We start from the raw sequence: 21,585 nt of genomic DNA on the forward strand, positions 1-21,585 counted from the left end.
AAATTTCCAACGCCTTCAGAAAATTATGTGCGGGTCGAATGACAAATGTGCAGGTGTGCAGGGATTAAACTATCTAATTTTCACAAATTTTTCGATATGAAAGGTACAGTGGCATATTGTGTCTTCGTTATATCAATATGCACGATTCCATCTTTATTTGATAATACATTGGCCGAAATCATAACTTCTTTTCAAGTTATAGACTTAAGTGCTATCGGCGATTCGCACAGGTCATACTTCGACACTGTACTCATCTAAAGTCTTTTCTTCCAAACACTTAGTCCGAACTGACTTCTTGAATTCAATACGGTTCCGGATTATATCTTGTTATCGGCATCATTTTGACTGGCTGCCCTCGACAAAAGTGGAGGAAGTTATTTTTTCGGATCCATCTCAAACGAGCGATAATACCTTTGAATTATCTCAGATTAAACAGATTTTTCTAATTGTTCTTCCTTCGTCGTTTGTCAGCTGGAAAGTATCTTTAACATAATGTTTGAAATTATTACATCGTTTGGTAGTAAAGATGGAATTCATTGCCCGTCACAGCAATCAGCTAACACAACGCTTCCACTAAGTTGTCGCTTATATTAAGGCAGAAATGAATGTTAATACGAATCTGATTGAAAGCAGATTTTCGAATAAATTTTTTGGTTTGTTGCAGCAAACTCTCGTACAAAAACGCAAATGAAGTGAACAAATTTATTTATTCGGAAAGCTGTTAAAAGAGTTGAAAGCAGAACAAACGCAATGTCATAGATGTTGTTTGTCTCTTTACTCTCCCCTCAGGGAGTGTCCCCCAACAGGGTGACAGTAAAGAGATAGCGTGGCCGTGGCGTCATTCTTACGCGTTACGCCTTCATCGAGTGACCACTCGCCATAGCTACACCCTAACTAAACTCCATCATACTTCAGATTCGGGCTGCGAACACTGACTTCGTAGTTACGAATTCTGCTTGCTAGGCCACGTCTGGTTATTCACTGACCGATAGCTAGTAAGCAACTGAAACTTTTACCGCACAGGCATCAAGTTGCATTTACCTGAAATTTCAGAGCAACTAAACGTATTCGGTGCGCTTTATGAAGCAACAAATTTCAATCGACAAGATTTACTTGCGCACCTAATAATTTAGAACGGCATGGAAAGCAGAAAATATGTGTTCCTGGTCTCCTGTATGTGTGTCTGTCTGTCTGTCTGCTTATTTTAAATGCGTTTGAAAGCTCAAAAATTTGTCATTAAATATTAAAAGTAGTTTTAACATTTTCTTCCTTAATCCGATCAAGCGGACTTGGAAACTCGACTGAATAATGCAATTTATAAATACTCACTACAGAGCTATTCAAGTAACAATCTTTCCATACCTTTATTATGCCCCCGTTTCAAATGTTTTATGCAAACTATTTTCTTTTTGTGGTCCATTATGTGCGGTCTAAAAATATACACGTTATGCTTTATATATGTAAACCATCCTGCCTCCTGAAGTGTGAACGATTTGTACTAATTATAAAACAAAAGCGAATAAGTCTGTATGACCGAAGTTAAACATAATCTTTTTCGGATTACAGTTAACTTTACGAGTCTCTGAACGTAAGTTTATAATAATAATAATAATGTAAATTATTGTTGTTGTGCTTCAGTAGTTGTCTTTTCTGGGATTAACTTCGCCCCGTTTTTCTCTCTGTGTGTTATTATTATCTTTATTCATTTGAGTTTTTTCGCTTAGAATTATAGCTTAACAAGCGAATCTGTACTTCACTAGTATTGTTCTCCAAAATGTTCTCTGAATGTCAAGAAAATTAATATTTTAAGTGTTTCAACATTTGTTGTTGTCTTGCTACAAACGAAAACATTATTCGTGTGGAGGTTAAGAGATTTGATGAATCGGCAAAAAATTTCATTCAATCGCACTTTTCAGAAAAAATGATTACAGTCTTGCAATAATAATAATGATGATGATCAATTGAATGAATATAATTCATTCAGATACGTTTTACATAGTAACAGAAATACATTACAGAGCAATTGTTTGCAAGTTAGTACATCGAGGAAGGTTTTCTTGTGCGAAGATATACAGTTTTACTTAATCGATGCAATCGAACACTTTTAGTAAATTCTATCGTAAGTTCTCTGTGTCGTTTACTAAGCTCTCAGTGTTCATTGAATGGATTTGTGCCTTTTTTACGTCGTTTAACGTTACAATTTTGACTCCCGTCATATATTGATGCAATAATTGACAGTAGTACATGTCGTGGCCATGTGAAAGCATTCTCAATTAGTCAAATCAAAAGAAGAGCTTGGCAACATTGCATGCTTAAATAATAAACATAAATAAATAAGTTCGGAAAGGTAAAAAGGTAAAGTCAAGTACATTACATTTCTTGAGCTCATCAAAAGACCGCTAAGAAGCGTCTATAGCATCTTCGTAAAGGGTCGATACCAGGGTGAAAGCCATGCCCATAATTAAGCATTAATAAATTTGTGATTTCTTTGCATTTCTGGTAGGGCAGTATGAATTCTAGATTCCATCAGCTAGAGTATGTTAAAAATGTAGTCCTTCTCTTCCTTTTAAAGAGTCAACCGACATGCTTGCCACTAAGACAAGGTTTGAGATTTTTGTAGGTTTTTATTAAGAGTGAAGGTGTTCGAAACTCTCGTTAGAGGTTGTGTGACTTTACAACTATTCCTAATCGACTAGAAGAATGTCGAAGTTGATGGAAAATCATTTTTTTAGTTCAAATAGGGCACATGTACACAATATTTACCTTAGCAAATATTTTCCTATTATACCCAATCGACTGACTGACATGTTCAAAATCAATAAATAGTCTCGATATTTTATATTGGTTTTTTTTGGCGTGTGGCCCCTCTCAAAGCATATTCAGTTTTCCTATTTTATCCAATTTTTCGAGTGAGAAAATCTGTATCTAGGCAAACACTATACGCTCCAAGATGATATTATTATTATTATTATTGTTATTATTACATAAAGGAAAAAAATTGAGTACTAGGAGCGCAGCCGATAGCCTATTCAATTTTAGATGTTGAGTCTAGTAGCTATAATAAGGTAATACGTTAAATTGGTATTACGTTCTGTAGGTGACTTGAACCCATACCCATAGGATTAGTTGTTCCGCATGCGATTCTTTCTTTCTTCATTGGAGAAGAAGATTTCTTAAGGATTCATTGGTTGTGCTTGCTCTCAAATTTTTCGATCTTGACTTTGTCAATATCAGTTCAGTATAATGCCAGAACTAGATGAGGACGAACGGAAGAGTTGTGCTGGTTTGCTTCCATAATTATACCCTACACCAGTTCTGGTAAAGGGGTATATTAGGTTTGTGCAAATGTATGCATCTGTTATTATATCGATCTATTCAGAATCATTTTCTGAATCGATTTAAGCTTGTCTGTCTGTGTGTCCACCAGTCTGTCTCACCTTCTTTCGTTTAACGCCTTATTTTGAAAACTTGTCATATGAATAACTGTAGGGTTCTAAAGGATATTTAATGCTGGGCCGTGGCCTATCATAATGTGTTTACTTGTTTTTCCTTTAACTTTCCTCTATCCGCGAGAGTAGCCGAGTAGGTAAAAGTTGCGACTATCACGTCTGTGTTCGTGGCCTCAAGTGTTGTGGTGAGTGCTCTATCAATAAAGACTTAACACTTACCGCTTAGACACACATCGGCTAGGGTGCGGCCGCGTCTCCGGCTCTTTCTATTTCCTAACTACTTTCCAACCGTCACCTTATTGCACGAATATGGGACATCCCCTGAGTGATTCGTCATATAATAAAAAAAAACCCTTCTCCTAATAGATCTTGGGCCAATATCTCTTTGAAGGTGCAACTTTGCTTCGATACCGTCGATAATTAGGGGTGGAGAAGCAGTGGTCTTCGCTGCTCGATCGACTTGCTTATTTCCCGTTAAACGAATATGACTAGATATCCAAATCGTTTTAATCATCCTACTCTGTTATCCAAGCATATGAATGACAAAATTAATCCAGAAAATTTTGCAATTTGGTATACGTTCTAACGCCTCGATCGGGTGCTGTACAATCATCCTCTGAGCTTCAATTTCTCAAATGATAGTGTCTCCAAGTTTGTGTAATTTTTTTATTAAATAAATAATAGGTCAGCTGATGGATCCGTTGTGAAGGGAGAGGTTTACATGATTTTTGTTTGGATAGTGACCCCACAATTTTTGAGCTCAGCGTTCATTTCTTTTTTATATGGAAGAAAGAAAAGAAAAAATATTCCCGCTTATGCTTTTCGATTTTCATAATATTTTTGGAAGGATCTTAAGCGTTATTTGTCTAAATCCATACAAGATGAGTTGCTGGACATAGTGTGCCTAAAATCTTTGCTTTCTATAAATTTTCTAAAATGGACAAACAGATGAGCGAACATTCACGCGAACTAAATCTCTGCAGAGTTCAACTGTAATCCATAAGCATATGGTGTCGAGATAGTGTAACCTTAGAGGTCACAATGTTACTGCATCACATATATATGTATATATGTAGTATATAACTAGATTAATGTATCACACAATAGAAATGCAAAATGATATTATTTTTCTCTTTCTTTTTGTCTTTTTCTTTCTCTCTCTCTCTCTCTCTCTCTGCTTCTCTCTTCCTAACTATGTTATAGGAACACCATTTTGGTGTCTGTTCGACATCGTGCCAATTAAGAATGAAAAACGTGATGTTGTATTGTTTTTGGCGTCACACAAAGACATCACGCATACAAAGATGCTGGAAATGAACACAAGTGATGAATGCGATAGTGGTAAGCTTGGAAAAAAATGAGAAAAAAAAAACAAATCAAAAGCTATACTTTTTTTTAACAAGAAGGGAAATGTTTGGTTATGTTCAGTTTGAGCTGAATCTTTATTAATACTCACCACCTACACGCACAATGCGGAACAAAGTGCAAAGCACTTACATGTTGTTATCAATTTTTCAATATACATTTGCTTTGTTGCTTGCATTGCGTTGATTGAAAACCGTACTTATCCATACAATATGAACTTGGATTTGAGTAAAGGTTATGGAGAAATGTTTTAGACTTTGCTCCTCTACTGCACTCACTCGGCAACCAAATTAATCCTAGTAATCAAATGAAATTTTGTTTTATGCTACGTTTAGTGGCGCAGTAGAGCGGAACGTAAACTTTTTTTTGGTGGTGGGTAAAATACATGTTTGTTGATCATTGTATGCATATGTACTTAAACACATGTATAGGCAAACTAAAAATATATTAATTTATAAAATATTTCGCTAAATTACTCTTAAGTTCTTGTATTATATGCATTTATTTTTTGGTTCGCGTCATAAGTAATAAATCACTTAAAAGGTCTCCTCTTAAATATATTTACGGCAACACTATTGCTATACTCATGAGATTTTTGGGTAACTCCAGCCTTTAAAAGAAATTTGTATTTCACACCAATCCGCGATCGTTAGTTTGCAAGTCGCAGTTGTTGAAGTGACACTACTTTTGCAATTTTCAAAGCAATGGAAAACTCACTCAGCTCATACTCAGCATTGATTTGAAATGTGTTATGGCGATTGTTGTTTGTCGAAAAAATAAATTTGTGGATCACGTGCTAATTTTAAACCAAGCCATATGCATACGGAAGATTTTCAACCCGCTGGTCGCCTACAATCGGCATTTGTTCCGGAAGAAAAAGTGAAGATGCATGGGACAGTTGGCACTTGAAAGATATCAGAAGACAATCTATTTACCATTTTGGCTGAACATTTGTTTGCATGAGAAAGCACTGTTCGAAGTGGGTGCTGCGTTTGCTTGCTCTTGACATGTACTGAAATGTATTGATGATGTCAGGTGCTGTCGAGAGTTGGTTAGGCGAAATAAAACGAATTTTTCATGTCATATGCAAATATGGATGCAATATTCATTGATTCATCGCTACACTTCAATCAAAGCGATGATCAGCCGAGTGGACAGCAAGCGGCATAAGGCGTCCGGAGTGTCCTAAAAAGTACCCTCAGTAGTAAAATATGCCTAACTTGTACAAATTTTGACAGCCTGGTAGTACTCAGAAATCGTATTGGTCTTTCAATAGTCAACAGTTTTGCCACACATGTATCAGAACGGAGACTTATTGAGTAATCTGTTAATCTGATAAGTTGACATGTTTGTGGGAAATCTAATCATTTGGTTTCGTTCCACTATTTGTGAGCCTTCCATCAACTTTCTCAAGGGAATATCAAGTTTGTGGGGAGTTATGCGGCATTGAAGAATAGCTGAATTTTACCGCTTATCAGAAAATCATTATGAATCGTTTCGCAATGCCTTCGCCTGTTCGACTGATATTTGTTCATGTATTCGTTGTTGAGCATTGAGTTTTGAGTTTACGGCACGCTTTGATGAAACGCAATACATTGGCATATTTTGCTTTAGAGACGAATTTTAACGAAATTGGATTAGATCGAATGCGATCACTTCAACGACCACTTTCTATGCAATTCTTTATTTTAAAAAAAGTTCAATTTTTAATGTTTCTCGATGGAAAATCGATGATATCGACGATATCTTCGTATACGAAATGATGGTGGAAAATTTTGATCGAATGAAATAGTTTTTTGTTTTTAAGCCCACCCCCATAATCATTCTTATACTAGCCCTTAAGTGGCAAAAAATATTTTATGATGACAATCAATTTAGAACAATCGGCTTACGCATAAATGAAGCGCATATTCCGCTTTTGTCTGTTCAGATTGGAACTAACCATTACTAATATAAGATGTTTAACGGACTGATGATTTATAAGGAAATGAATTTTCCTTTCAAACAAATTACGATTTACAATTAAGTTTCTGGTAAGGATTTATGGCTAACTGAAGCTATGCGTAACGTATCACATCCCGGCACATCCCGTTGACACATTTACCTCAAGTGTCAAATATCACAATTCATTTTATACATAAATGCAAGCAAAGCATCTTCTCAATGCGCTTACAATTAGGTGATGCATATTGTCGTCTGATGTAGTTCGTCTTGGTCATTTTATTTAGCATGGGTCATATCTCTATACTATTCTGCATACTCGACGTATATTATAGAACCATTATCTGGCAACAAGGCTTAGTTTCTAATTCTTAATTTATTAGAATTTAATAAGTTTTCGTAAATTCTCAACTTTAGATTATAGTGAGTGGAATTGTGTAGAGACGGTAGACGTCTCCCAGCTACCACAACGTCTTAATTCATTCTGTAAAGGAATTGGTTTCGTAAGAAGAGTAAATTCGGTTGAGAATGAATCTGTTATACCCATCACCGTTATTCTAAAAAAAAAAAAAGGAACAAAGCAAATTTCCATACTCTGTAATGCTTTCCTTCCCAATTTCATCCATCCATCACCGTGAGATGGAGGGTATATTCATTTTGCGAACACGTACGCAATGCCCAGAATCAAGCTTCAGAGACGCCACAAAGGATACATATTCTTCATTAGCGTCATACTGTGAATCGATTTGAGGATGTCCGTCTGATCCTCTGCTCGCCTGTGTAATGTCTCTTGCAGATATTCTCCTGTTCGCAAAAATGGAGCTATCGCCTTCAAATTTGGCAGAAACATTGGAAGTTATTGCACGCAGGTTGGTAATGAAAATGGGCCAAATTGGTTGAAGGACACGCCTACAGTCCCACGTAACTAAGAACACGTCCATCAGAACTACATAGACATAAATGAAACAAGGATTTCAACGTATATTCTGCGGGCGATGCTGCACTACCTGTATATAGGTGGCAAGAATTGTCCAAGTCTATTCAATTTTATAGTGTCGAACAACTTAATTTTGCAAAAATTACCCAAACCGTGTTTTCTTGCTTTTTACTCATAAGGTATAACGCATGCAAAATATAGATTTTCGCTTTTATTCTGAAGATAGAAACAATCACTATCTCGCCCGCCCACTACTATAGAATACGATAATTTCGTTCTTCTCCTTCTTTTTAGGATCACAAAAGATGCGGTCACGGTCAAATATAAATTTCATACTTGTTGTTATTAAAATTCTTAAAGTCACAAAATTTGTCTTTGAAAAATAAGGAATGAAATCTTGTAAAGGCCTTTAAAGCTAATAATAATTATAAAACAAACTAAAATAGTCTATAAATATACAGAATTGAAGGCCTCCAGCGAACATCGCCTATGTAATCATTCGATGCAAAAATGATTTTATTATAATTAGCTCATTGCTTTGTCTTAGCTGCAGGTAGAGCATTATTGAATCGTTGCTCCAAGGTAACTAGAGATTTTGTACTTATTGTCAGTACAATTCGATTATGATTCAAAATAGTGATTACAATTAAATGGTTAGTTAGTTTTAAACAACAAGATTATTACGGGCATGAAGTCTTAATGTCTTATGCAATCTAGTAACAGATAAGATAATTATTATTGTTAGACTGCGTAATCATCATCCCACCTAAAGGCAACCAACAAATGTAATCATGTTTGATTTTCTCTACAAATTTGCGAAAGTTTAAATCTGATTAAAATGATAAACAAACACAGTGACAAATGAGGATAATTTCATGTTCGTGTTAAGCAAGAATAGTATCTATAATAAATATTATCAATGAAAATTTGATAAATATCCTCGCGCAGATGAACATGATTTTTTACTTAATATGTAGTAATACATATATAGTAATAGTATAGTTTAGTAATTTCTGTTCGAAACTTTAGAAATCTCTTGTCTGAATGAAACGAGCCGGCCATGTGGCCCATAAATAGTTCACGTGTGGTAGACGTTGGTGTATGCGAATTCCATCATTGGTATGTGAAGCAAAATTTTCACGTATACCTAGCACTGGAACTTCACAGAAGACATTTAAATAACGTTCGCCGAATGTACGACACAGAGAGATCATGATCTGCAAAGATCGAATAAATTGGAATGTGAAAGAGATTTTATGTTAAAACCTCAGATTAATCTTAGATGTTGAACGTTAAGGTCATCACCAACTGTAACACGGTTTAATTAATTTCTCTATGTAATAGAAGTATGGCAGGAGACACATCATTTCATCTCTAATTCGCATATTACCCGATAACACATGTAGTAAAGTACATGGCAGGATCGGTATGCGATTCTACGGTTTGAACTTAGATTACATTATGTAATTCGAACGCCTTCAAACTGTGAAGAAAAGGCAAAATGGATGAAAGCCCAAAAAATGGATGATCTTAGAAATTTTAACCCGTTCCACAACCAATTTTTTTTCTACCTATTACTAAGTCCGTAATTGTAAATAATATAAGGTCGACGCGTAGTCGTCATAGGAGTTGGTGCAAGAAATACAATGTGTAATGCAGTTAATAATATAGCGGCATTTCAAAACAAGGCGTTACATGGAAAGTTGTCGAGAATCCGATCCAAATCATTTTCAATAGCGGTGGTTGTTAGTCTAAAATATACTGCTTGGACAAGCCTGATTTCATCAAACGATGTTTAGATTGAACAGAAGCGAGAAAGGCGGACATACGGACTTACAAGCACACAAAGACATGGTTCTATCTGAAGTCTTTTTGATAGTTATATACATGCTAACAAACTTATTATAGCGCTGTACAACAAATAGCGTAGGGTGTAACAAAAAATTAATTTTCGTTAAAAGAATTTCAAGACTAAATTTAGAAGAGGTATTGATTTTGTCTGAAAATCAAATGAGATTGTCAAGGAGAGAATGCCTTACGACCTTGCCGACTTGAGCTTAAAAATGGAAACTTTTCTAATACGTTTTAGGTAATGACCTCAACTTCAACAGTTTCCAAGTCATATAAAGTTATGCTTGGAAGTTCGAAAAATTCAGAGTCAAATCTTAGACCATAGTAGTAGCTTCCAGCACGAGTTTTGGAATTCGAACGAATCCAATTTCGACTAACTTGGAATTCGTTTGAAGTTTCATGTCAGAATTTTTCTCAGAGCATCAACGTTCCGTTTGAGAGGCATCGTCACCATGCATTAACCATGTCGTAACCCTTAACATGTCTTCAAAATAGAGCTTTCTAAAGACAATGATCACGTTTTAAAACATAGGTCACATCCCTCATTTGCAATTGATCCCCCTCAGTTCCATTTTATGCGAAGTTGTTAACAATTTTTTTTTTTTTTTATAATGAAAATGCAGCCTTAGAGGGGGAACGCCTGGAATGCTACCTAGAGGCGAACTGCTTTCGAAGCTTTGTCTGTAGAGTATTTAGTAATTTAAAAACCTACGAATTTTAAAAGAATGATGCTACGGGAAACAGTTACTATGGTAAGAGTTTAAAAGGTATCTTACCATTAAACGAAGCTCGTGGAACGTCATCGTGAAACAAATTGTAGCCACGGAGAGCCCTTGATAAAAGCTCGTAATATGAAAGACCAGAAGGTTTCTCTCACGTTGCAATGCAACATAACTCACTTTTTAATTAGTTATGTGCGTGTGTGTGCGGTTCTTTCCTCCTACTTCTGTGTCCTCTGTCACCGCTTGTGTTAAAGTGCAATACAATTAATAAATGATATCAATTTATTAAATTTTATTGCTTTCACGTGCCTTGAAATTCGAACGATATGTAATTACCATACCATCTTGAAATGGATTATATTTGCTTATCGAGATACACTTCGAAATAATAGAAAAAAAACAAGAGAAAACTTTTAATTGGCTTCGGTAAATAATTGCTACAGCAACCATTTAGAAGCACTGACGTCTTTTAATCCAACCATTATGTGTTTGCATGCAAATGCACATGATTTTGCATATGTGCGTATGTGCGTGTAGACTAAAAACAAACAAACAAACGAACGAAAAGGCTCATATTTTATTATAACAAAAAGTTATATAAAAGTTTTTTTGGTTGCATTCACAAAACTTTTCAGCTCGGAGGCTGGAGACTGGAGGCTGGACGTCGTGTGCATACAAATAAGTACGCAACAAATGCGCGTGTTTTATGATCCAGAAAATAAACTGCAAAAAAAAAAAAGAAAAACAATGAAAGCAAAAATGCATAACGATAAGTTTGCACTAATTCTATTAAATACACACATTTTTATATATACATATATATCTTTGTTTTGTAAACAAATGTGTGAAACAAATATAAAAAGTATGTGTGTGTGTGAATGGTTGCGCATACTTTCAGAGTTTTATTACCTCTAACGTGTATATCATCGCCCTATATACCCTAAGAGAAACTTTGTTAAGAATCGCATATGAAATGTGCATCAAGTTCAATGCCACAGAGTCAGTGAACTCTTGCACTTTAGAGCAATACATACATTCATTATTCACTATAATAGGGGTCATCAATAAAATTTCCTTTATTGACCAGCTAATGCCGGTCATTACAATTTTGCTATTGTGTTTATGCTTTGTTGAAGCAATTGTAAAACATTACATTATTATTATGTGTGTGCGTGCATATCCATGTCTACATACAGTTAGTTCTCTTTATTGCTTCGCATTTATTCTATTAATAGATTGGTTAAGTAAGTAAATGCTTTAGTCCGTACGATTTCATAGCCCGTAATATAAAATGCAATGCATTTCCTTGCAATGAACGATCAATATATGAAAAGCAATCGTTATAATGAAAAATAAAAGCATTATTATGCACTTGAAGTGACTCAAGAATTCTCAGCAATCGACACTTCATAACTTTAAGATCCTTATTAGTTTGTGATATAATAGTTTGTCTATGCAATGAACCGAAGAGAAGAAATTAATTAAAGAGCGTAGAACGTAGCGCAAAAAAAGTAGTGAAAGAAGAAGAAGGAGAAGTTTTGCCGCGTAAGTGAAAAATGTGAGAGAATAAAAAAGGATAAAAGTGATGAAAGATTGACATATAAGGAAAGAAAGCAAATGGGAAGGAGTCACAAACAAATGAAAGGCATTGCAACAATGAGAATGAGAAAGAGAGCGGGCGCGTTGAGGGCTACAGCAAGAAGAGAGAACAGGCGAAACAAAACAGCGAGATAGGAAGAGTTACTAAAGTGGAAAGCAAAAACTTCGGAGTGAGAGAATAGTAGTAGTAGAGGCAGATAATATCGACAAGTGACAAAAATGATTGATTTGTGACAAGTGTGACAAGCACGAGCTGTATTCATTGGTTCAATTTTGTAATAAGAAAAAAATAAATAAATTCTTTGAAGCGTGCATGATTCCGTCTTTGAATTTTGACTTCGAAGCTATTGCAATAAGTCCCGGAATACAGCCAGGAGAAATTAGAATTGAAATTACCGAGAAGTTATGTCCACCCAAATTCATAGTGGATCGAGTACATTGACCTTATATCTTATGGAAATTTAGCGCCGATCTTAACCCTAAAATGCATATTGTTGCCAGTTGTTTGCATTTCAGTTTCGCTTTAAATAAAATTAATTTAGAAAGTGTAATCGGAATGTAGACAATTGGCAACAATATGCATTTAAGAGTTGAGTCATCGTTTACGTTTGGATATAGTGTAAATCAATATTCCTTTCTCAAATTGTCAGCTTAGGTTATTAAATGTACTTTTAATAATCTGTAATAACTGTGTAAGAATCAAAGTGGAAGAATTCAACAAAGTGGTTCTGTACTAATAGCACTCAAAGGTTGATTTATCTTTTTTCCAAACAAACGTCACATGATTAATGTAATTCGGGCGATAAGTACAGATAGACAATATTGACAATTGCTAAGATGATAAGATTCTACCGTAAAGCAGCAATTAATTTTGTTACGAAACTTGACGCACATAAATAAATTGTGCGGCCCGGAAAGTACTTAGTTTTTCATTTCCTTCGTCATTATTTATCATATTCATTAATTTCCTGCTTTGCTGGTTTATAGAAAGCCTCTTTCCATGCTCTTTTAGCAAATTTGAGTAATAAATCTAGTTCAGGAAATAGGTCCTCAACATTCTTGCAAGCTATCGAGAATATTGGTTTCCTCCATATCGTCTATGACGTTTGGTTGTTTTTTTTTTTTGTAAGAGTAATGCGCTGGGTTTCCCGCAAAGCCCTTTTGTTTCACAATCGTTCGAGATAACGACTTGAAGTGCCATAGTTCAGATGCTAACCGACTGATATCGCATTTCTCTTTTCGTGCGCTAACATTTAAATCGTTTACAATGGCTTGGATGGAACGTAAAGTTCAATCTTTGAGTAACGAGCAATGTTGATAAAACCTGTATAGCTTTTTTCACACTACAATGTGCCGAGAAGCAAAAGTAGTATTATACTGACCTCAGATATCTTCAACTATATAACTATGTGTATAAGCTTCCAATTTAGTTACAATATATTTATGTACATATGCATATAATATTTTGCTTTGTGTTAAATGTTGCCTAAAAATTAAGAAGATGAGTTCAATATTTAGTAATTTTTGTGTGTGCCTCTCTATTTGTTTTGTTATTTCCTATTGTAAACTCCTGGCGGCTTGATTGTTCCCGTGTATCCTTTATGTTTTGTTTCGTTTATTTTGAAAGTTTTTGCCCTTACAGCTGCTTTATTGGGTGCACGGTTTCGTGCTGGCTCGAATGCCGGCTTGCTGGGCTTAGGTGCCTTACCGGGGCTAGGCGGTGGAACCACCATAAATGATACCGGCGACGGAAATGGTGATGAATCTATTAATTTAGATATACCCGCCGGCTGTAATATGGGAAGAAGGCGTAGTCGCGCCGTCCTCTATCAACTGTCAGGCCATTATAAGCCGGAAAAGAGCGTAAAAACGAAATTGAAATTGGGAAATGTGAGTATGTGAATGCAACATGTCATATTATCATATTAATATGTATATATTAACGACAGAATGAGAACGAATTGTAAAAGAGATATTAACTTATTTTTAAAAAATTGCTGCTTGTAGGGATAAATTTATAAATAAAATCAACAGCAATTTTTATACTAATTCAGGACCAATGAGTTTCATATATTGCGATATCTTAATTCTTTCTGTAATTAATTATAGGTTTGATTAAATGTTATCAATTTCATGCTCCTTTCAAGAATTTATTACATTCTACCGAAGCACCATTCCCTGAGTACAAAACGCAATCAATAAAGAAATCGCGCTTCATATTGCCGCACTATGGTGTTTTCAAAGGTTTTTGGGATTGGATTATATTGGTTTCAACGTTCTATGTAGCCATTTTGGTGCCATATAATGCCGCATTCGCCAAAGCGGATCGTCAAACAATGGTTTCGGATGTTATCGTCGAAGGCCTATTTATAGTGGGTAAGTAGACATGATGACATAAGGAAATTTAAGTATAAACAAAAATAAAAGCTATCTGGTGGCTCATGGATCACTATTAAATATCCTCCCCCAACCTTAAGTCACTCATATAGCGACTTTTTAAAGTAGGGTATTTTATGGGAAGTGATTGAAAAAATGGTTCGATCCGAACAATGGTCAGTAGTGTTTGTCCTTGGGTCGGAAGACGTCATTACATCGAATTTCATCAAAATATGAACATGAGAAAACGAGACAGGCTGGTGGACAGACAAAAAGTAGTTCTGAACCGATCCGTCCATCGCAAGTCGTTCTGGGGGTTGCATAAATGTGCACTAACTTTATATACAAGTGATATGGGGTATAAAGATTATAATAAGACTTATTATGAAACGTTAGTAAAGGCTAACGAAAGGTTAAGCAATATTTGTTAATAAACTCTTTCTCATTTTTTAAACTTCTTTTGTGTTAATGAAGTAGGCCGAGATTTCGGAAAGTCTGTAAAATACTTGGATTATTTATAAAAATTTCACTCACGTTAAAGTTGTTTTCGTTGCGTGCACAAATATTATTCGTCGCAAGCAAATGCGGAGATGAAATGTAAGCAAAGAAGTAAGAAAACAGATTTGTACTCGTTAATCTAGATAAAGTGTTCATCTGTGGCAGGGATTAAAGTTGTTCATACATAATGTGTCCATAAAAACCATAGGAATATGAAACGAACAGGAATACTAGCGAAAGTGAGAAAACAAGAAAGGATAAAGGCGGGAAGCCGCACTTAAAAGACCGAAAAAGAATAGTCAAGTAAAGTTAGTGCAGTTAAACTATTGAATCGTATCGTAATCGAATATTCACAAGCTTATGAAAGATACGTAATATGCAATGAAAATTTATTTCCCTGATGTGCATTGTATAGTCTATCGTATATATCGCGAGATCAGTTTGCGAGTTTGCGAGCTTTGTAGCGCATTGAACACTGGCACTGCCGACGTTTTGCGTACAACTATTTCTATCGAAGTGGGCCAATTGGAGCCATAATTTTTGTCAAAATGCCAGTTTTCTTGTGATTGTATAGCGAAGACCCTCCCGGCCTTCATTTATGTGACGATAACGACTTTACAAAAATTGTGAGTCAAAATGATTTCTCTGTGTACGTCATCGGTAGTTGGACAATTAGAACAAGTAGAAGAAAATTGGATACCGGCATTTAAGGGTCTTTTAATGTAAGCGAAAGTCGTCACTAAATATTGGAAGTTGGAAATTTCGCCTGATAGTAATTTTTTTTTTAGCTCAAAGATTTGAGAATATCAAATTGACCCACGTGGTCATTCTAAAGCAGATAATCATAAAGATATTTTTCTTCGTTGCACTTGACGTTTTATCCTGCATGTCATATGTCGTATATTGTGCCGAGTTTTTTAAAATTTCATCTACACTTACTCACCAAACTGGAATCCTTCCGATTACCAATTATTTACATCGATAAGGCACGGGCTTGCTGAGCAAACCTTCGTTGCTAACGACAAATATTCAAGAACGTGACATACAAAAATTAGCGACGGGCAATACTTCTTGATCTGTAGGATCTGCGACTATCAAGTTAGTGTTCGCGGGTTTTAAATTTCAGGTGGAGTAGGGTTTCCTTTGGTCGTAGCCGCAATGAGTGCTCAGCCGGTAAAGGCATAACCTTTATTGATTGGGTAAATGCTCACTAGGCTTGCGTCCACCGCCTCTTTATCTATTTCCTCCCTTCTTTCTGGCCTTATTACATCAATGGGGGACATACCCTATATTAAAATTGTGCTTTTTACACAAAAACTCCGATTTCATATTTACATCCCTGATAAACTGCGTCAGCGATGTTTCTGAAACTCTCAGTGTGTTTGTTATTAACTTATATACCTCCAGCGGGGTGGCTATAGTTCAATATGTTATAAATATATAAGGGGAATATGACGATTGCGTGGATGAAGCAGGTTTTGTGATCAAAATTTCGATCGAATATTGTCTCGACTTGGTAGAAATAATGCGAAATAGATTAGACACTACCAAGGTGACTCAGTTAAAAAATTGATTACATGTCAGTGTAATACAACGGAAAGAAGAGAGAAGAAGAATATGCCTTGGGGCATATACAAATTTCCGCTTTCTTGTCCAGGTTAATCAGGAAATTCTACAATAGGCGAAGTTTCTTACACTGACCGCTGGCTAACTAACTAATTATTTAAAAATTAACTAACTAATTATTTAGAAATTAACACATATTAGAACTTCAATTATAGATAATACACTCCTTGAAAATATATATGGTATATGTTCACACTATGTTGACATGTATATATATTTGCTCATTTATTCTATTATTAAAATTAAATGCTGTAACAATAGTTCTTTACATAGTTCAGTTAATGGCACACAACAATGAATTCCTAAAGCGAACAGTTACTATGAATGCTTAGGCCAAATATTCCATGTGAATGCTTTATTTTACCCTATTTGTGGCTTTTGTTTGTTGCAGATATTTTATTAAATTTTCGCACAACGTTTGTCTCGAGCAAAGGCGAAGTCGTGTCCGATTCGAAATTGATTGCAATCAATTACTTAAAAGGTTGGTTTGTTGTTGACTTGCTGGCCGCCCTGCCCTTCGATCATCTATATGCCTCAGATCTGTACAACGGAGAGGTAAGTAAATTTTCCTATTATATTTTCTTTGCACGTATACACACCCCAGTGCCACATATGTACCTATATATACCGTGATAATTATTTATTGAACGTCGTAGGGCTTTCAGTGCCAGCCGCAGTAATGACATTTTCTATGGATCGGCATTGAAGTCTACATGATATACATTTGCTCGCCAGTGTAGAGGACTATTTTGACATTATAAATTTTTGTATTGGAATTAAATGTGGAAACTTCCCACAAGAAAGTCAAGACAACTTCAGGCCGTGAGCTTGAGAGTCCATATCTTTTGTATTTCAGAATTTTCCTCCCTAATTTAACTTCAGCTTCAGTTTGTAGGTTATTGCCCATAAGCAAATCTCGTTTGTGTTACAAAACGAAGAATATACGAAGTATTACTTAATTGGCCTAAGAAGTTATGCAGAACAAGAATTTGGGCATTTCATGGAGGAAAGGAAACTGCTCTACTCGCAAGTACCGTTAATTTACTCAACGTCATAAAATTCTGATGAATAAAACTGACAGAGGCCGGATAGTTTTTGTGCGGCAGAATAGAATTATGTTATACCCTGATTGCTAGCAGATTTGAAAACTAGACCGATTAACTGTAAATAATCTGTGACGCAATAAAGTGTTTCTTAGGTAAAGCATTTCTTCGCATTTCAACTAGCAATCTAGTAATCTCAGTACTTGCTAGAGACGCTTTTTCTTTTTTTTTTCCTTTAACTTTTTTTGCGGTTCTCACGCTCGTGTAACTTTTATATTGTAACAGCGCAGAAGTTATAAATTTTTTTTTGCAAAAATGTAATCAAAATTGTCTTTCGATGAAAAGAGCTTCGTATGGATCTTATCAAATTTGATGTAATGTAGGGCATATACTGCAAAATAGTTTTTGAAATGAGCAAAGCTGTTGCTGCGGAGGAGAATGCGGAAACAATACTATATAAGTTACAAGGTAATCGTAGAGAAATGTTTTTGGCTGACGGACGTGGTTTGCCGGAAAACCAGTTGTAGTTGCGCACAAGTTTTCGATTCTTAGATTCTAAATGTTTCAAAAGTGTAAAGACACAAAACATCAGGAAATAAAAGTATTTTGACATTATTTTAAACCACTCAAGCAGACTTAATACAATTTGATGTTTTATAAATGTGGCTCAATAGGTGATAAGCTAATTACAGTTTCCATTAATTAGATCTGATTTAATTTTAACAAGTTTTACGCCAAACTTTACTCAAGAACAAAACTTTAAAGCTATTAGTTATACAAAACTATTATAACGGCATCAATGTAATTCCTCCCTAGAGTGCATGCAATGATTTATCTTAAAATTAGATGAAAAAAAAAAACAAGTAAGAGAATTATATTATATATATGTCGTGACTGCATATTTTATGTCCACCACCATTATCCTAAAAAAGACTAATAAAAGGGAAAAGACCTAAATTTTCATGCTCTATAACATGGGATGGACGCGGCTGACTTCTTCTGCTTTCAGAATAAGAGTGGACACTTATAGCGGTGTTGTAGTGTTATAGCTTATGACCAACGTTCTCACAAGTTGTTACTTAGCCGTGTGCAAGTTGCAGGCGTGTCCTTTGATCGGTTTGGGACCTTTTAAAATTCTTTTTCAAGTTTTTAGGCGATGTCTCCCTTTCGACGAAGGGCAGACTGGAAAAAATGTACCAGGCTTGGCCAAATTTTTTCATTTTCGCAGACGCACTAAAGCATCGCTCCTAGAGTATACGTTCAAACTTTTGTTGATCTGCTGTAGTTATGAGTAATGAGCGAAAAACCAATCTTTAATTCCTTTTGAAAAATACAGGTGTCCCCACATTACTTAGTACCGGAAGCGTGTCCTTCAATATTTTCAATACGAACCTGCGTCTAAGAACTTGCAATGTTTCCGCCAAATTTGAAGTTCGTAGCTTCATTTTAGCAACCAGGAAAAAGTTCACTACAGACGGGGTCTCTCTCTGACAAAGTGAATATATCTCTCATCCTTCGGTGATGAGTATAGGAGACACACATTACAAAAGTATCACAGCCGCCCTTTAAATGCCCTATATCACGTTACATTTATTCATATAACGACCTTCCAGAATAAGGCGTTATGTGGGAAGTGGTCGAAAAATAACAATAATCAGTGGTTATAGCCAATGCTTTAACGCTCATAAAGCTAAGCATCTCGATCATTGCAAATATATGTTTAAAGTCTTTAGCTTTTATTGAAAACAATGCGCTGAACGTTGATGAACTATGACATGGGAAATTTCGCAGGCTAAAGAAAAATTGAAAATGACGACGGTTTTGTCGGTGCAATCAAAAAATTATTTACCCAAGCATCAGAGGATATGTCTACGTATTCTATTTAAAACTTATGTGGAATTATTTCCTTCTTTTAGTTGTCGTCAACTTGTGCTAAAAAATCAATTGGACCAATTTGTAAATTCACTACTACTCAGGCAGATTCTATGCTGTAATAGACTAAAGAATCATTCAACCCTTGTTGCATATGAATCTCTCTCTCTCTCTCTCTGTTTTCAGTGTATCGAGTTTCCTTTATGTTATATTATTATTATAATTGTTTCCGTTGTCTGTACCTTCGACGTCTGCTAGTTACATTACTTCATTTGTATAATCAGACATGTTATGTCAAGCCTGCAGATTTTAAGTAGAGAAGAGTGCTACCATAAATATTCTGATAAATTTATGAAACAAAACTTTTACGCTGATAGTACTTATTACGCAATACCTTTAGAGTACAGCTATTAGAAAGTCACATAAAAGCAATTATGTGAAGAGTATCACGTTATTCGGTGCAATTCAATTTCTTTTCAATCTTCTTCTTTATACGGATTTTAATATTCGCTTCGATTCACAGGTTGCTGTTGTGTTTACGCTTTCGCTTGCACGGAGATATCGATGTCATAAAAGCGAGACAGTTGTAAAATCTCTGGGATATATCATATATACGCATAAGCGGTCACATGCACATGCACAGTTAGTTGTATTGCAATCTTCAATGCAAACAGTTATTAATACTTAACAATGTAAACTGACATGATAAATGCATGTATATAATGCATATATATATATATATATATATATATATGTTTGTGTGTATAAAAACTTTATTGATTTGTATTATCAGACAAACTAGCAGGCAGGCAACTAGCAACCAGAAACCAAGTAAAATAATTAACTTACATACGTATACTACTAATAATGCTGTAATAAAGTACGTACTATAAAATCGGTTTAAGAACCAAACACAATGCATCGTACACAGTAAAGCAACTAGAACAGACAGCTGCAGACAGGAGCAAGATCGAAATATGTTGCTCGTAAAGTTGACGTACGAAACTAAAAAGGAACGTAAAGCACTGATGTTCATTCGTAGCCGACATAGATCTGAGTTAGAAGTGATTCCCTGAACTGGCGCAAAGACGCAAAAGTTTGCCGTTACCAACAATAGTGGATAAATTTAGTTTAATTTTTGAAGATTAAAAGCTAACTTAGATACGATTATGGCAGGATATCGTGAAGTATTTCCAACAAATGCGGCCGGGATAGACATCAGCGGTTACTCCAAGTGTTCATGTTTATATAGCCTTTAATTTAACCGTTCTCACCTTTAATATTTGCAACGCAAGCTTCACAAGTAAATTGCAAACTTGGTTACTTCCTAGGCGTCATACTATTTTTTATATGTACATTTTCATAAAGCGCTTCGAGAGACTTATACTCTACGCTAACTGGTGTTTGCGTGCAATTCATTCTTTCGACTCTTATACTTCAATCCAATATGCTCGCACTTGTTGATTACGGGTCTTACGGGACTTGTTTCAAATACAGTCTATTGATTGCAAGATTTGCGGGATTAGAACTCTTAACGCGGTCCCTGCAGTAGCCCATGATTATCTGTCAGAGTGGACGGTTTTATTTACGTGTTTATTTATTAAATTTCGCTACAGAATAACTCATTAGTCGAATGCACGCGACAAAATCACTTAACTGTAGTAAAGAGGAGACGAAAAAAAAAACCAAAAAAATAAGAACAACTTACGCATCAGAATTAAACTAAGCACTAAATTTAAATACAGAGTTGTACGCTGATGAGCGAACATGTGCTTTTTTATATTAATAGAATAGATGAAAAAAAAAACAAATACAAATCTTGCACATTACCCGAGACGGATTGAATAATTCCTAGTTAGTTCGGTCTTGTGATTTACTGGGGATGCGAATGTCAACACGTTCTAAGAAAGCCTGCGAATAAATATCTCCTTTTATTAGTTTAAAGACGAAGAACATTTCATGTCTTTTTTCAAGGCTAAGTAAACCAAAGAACTTTAATCTACTATTGTAGGGTGGAAGAGATAGTGTAGGTTCCGATCCTAAAACACGCAAAGCAAACAACAAACAACCGGCGAGTATTCAAGAGTTTGTCCAACTAAATATGTATCCAAGCACCTGAGTAGCTATAGACCCTCGCATGCTTTAGACCATGTTTTTATAAAGCCCACAAGGGATCTCGCTTTATTAACCGAAATTTTTGTGTGAATTTCAAACTTGAGGTTTGAGTCGAAAAAAACTCCCACATCTTGGTAATTGCGGACATTTTCTAGAATTTTATCATCAATACGATAATAAGAGAGCAATGT

The 21,585-nt window shown here is 35.4% G+C and overlaps 1 protein-coding gene across 3 annotated transcripts in view; it reads left to right on the forward strand.

The window, feature by feature from the left end:
- The window catches only part of LOC119639698 (potassium voltage-gated channel subfamily H member 8), an 81,395-nt gene that overhangs the window by 28,322 nt on the left and 31,488 nt on the right, over window positions 1-21,585 (forward strand). For 2 of the 3 annotated variants that reach the window (XM_038037274.1, XM_038037275.1), the window contains exons 5-8: window positions 4,653-4,790; window positions 13,492-13,754; window positions 14,012-14,240; window positions 16,756-16,919. In XM_038037274.1, the coding sequence (XP_037893202.1) occupies window positions 4,653-4,790; window positions 13,492-13,754; window positions 14,012-14,240; window positions 16,756-16,919 (794 nt within the window). The remainder of the gene's footprint in view (window positions 1-4,652; window positions 4,791-13,491; window positions 13,755-14,011; window positions 14,241-16,755; window positions 16,920-21,585) is intronic. The other variant, XM_038037276.1, reaches the window with a different exon arrangement.

This window comes from Glossina fuscipes, unplaced genomic scaffold, assembly GCF_014805625.2.
Source record: "Glossina fuscipes isolate IAEA_lab_2018 unplaced genomic scaffold, Yale_Gfus_2 113, whole genome shotgun sequence".
Lineage (NCBI taxonomy): Eukaryota > Metazoa > Arthropoda > Insecta > Diptera > Glossinidae > Glossina > Glossina fuscipes.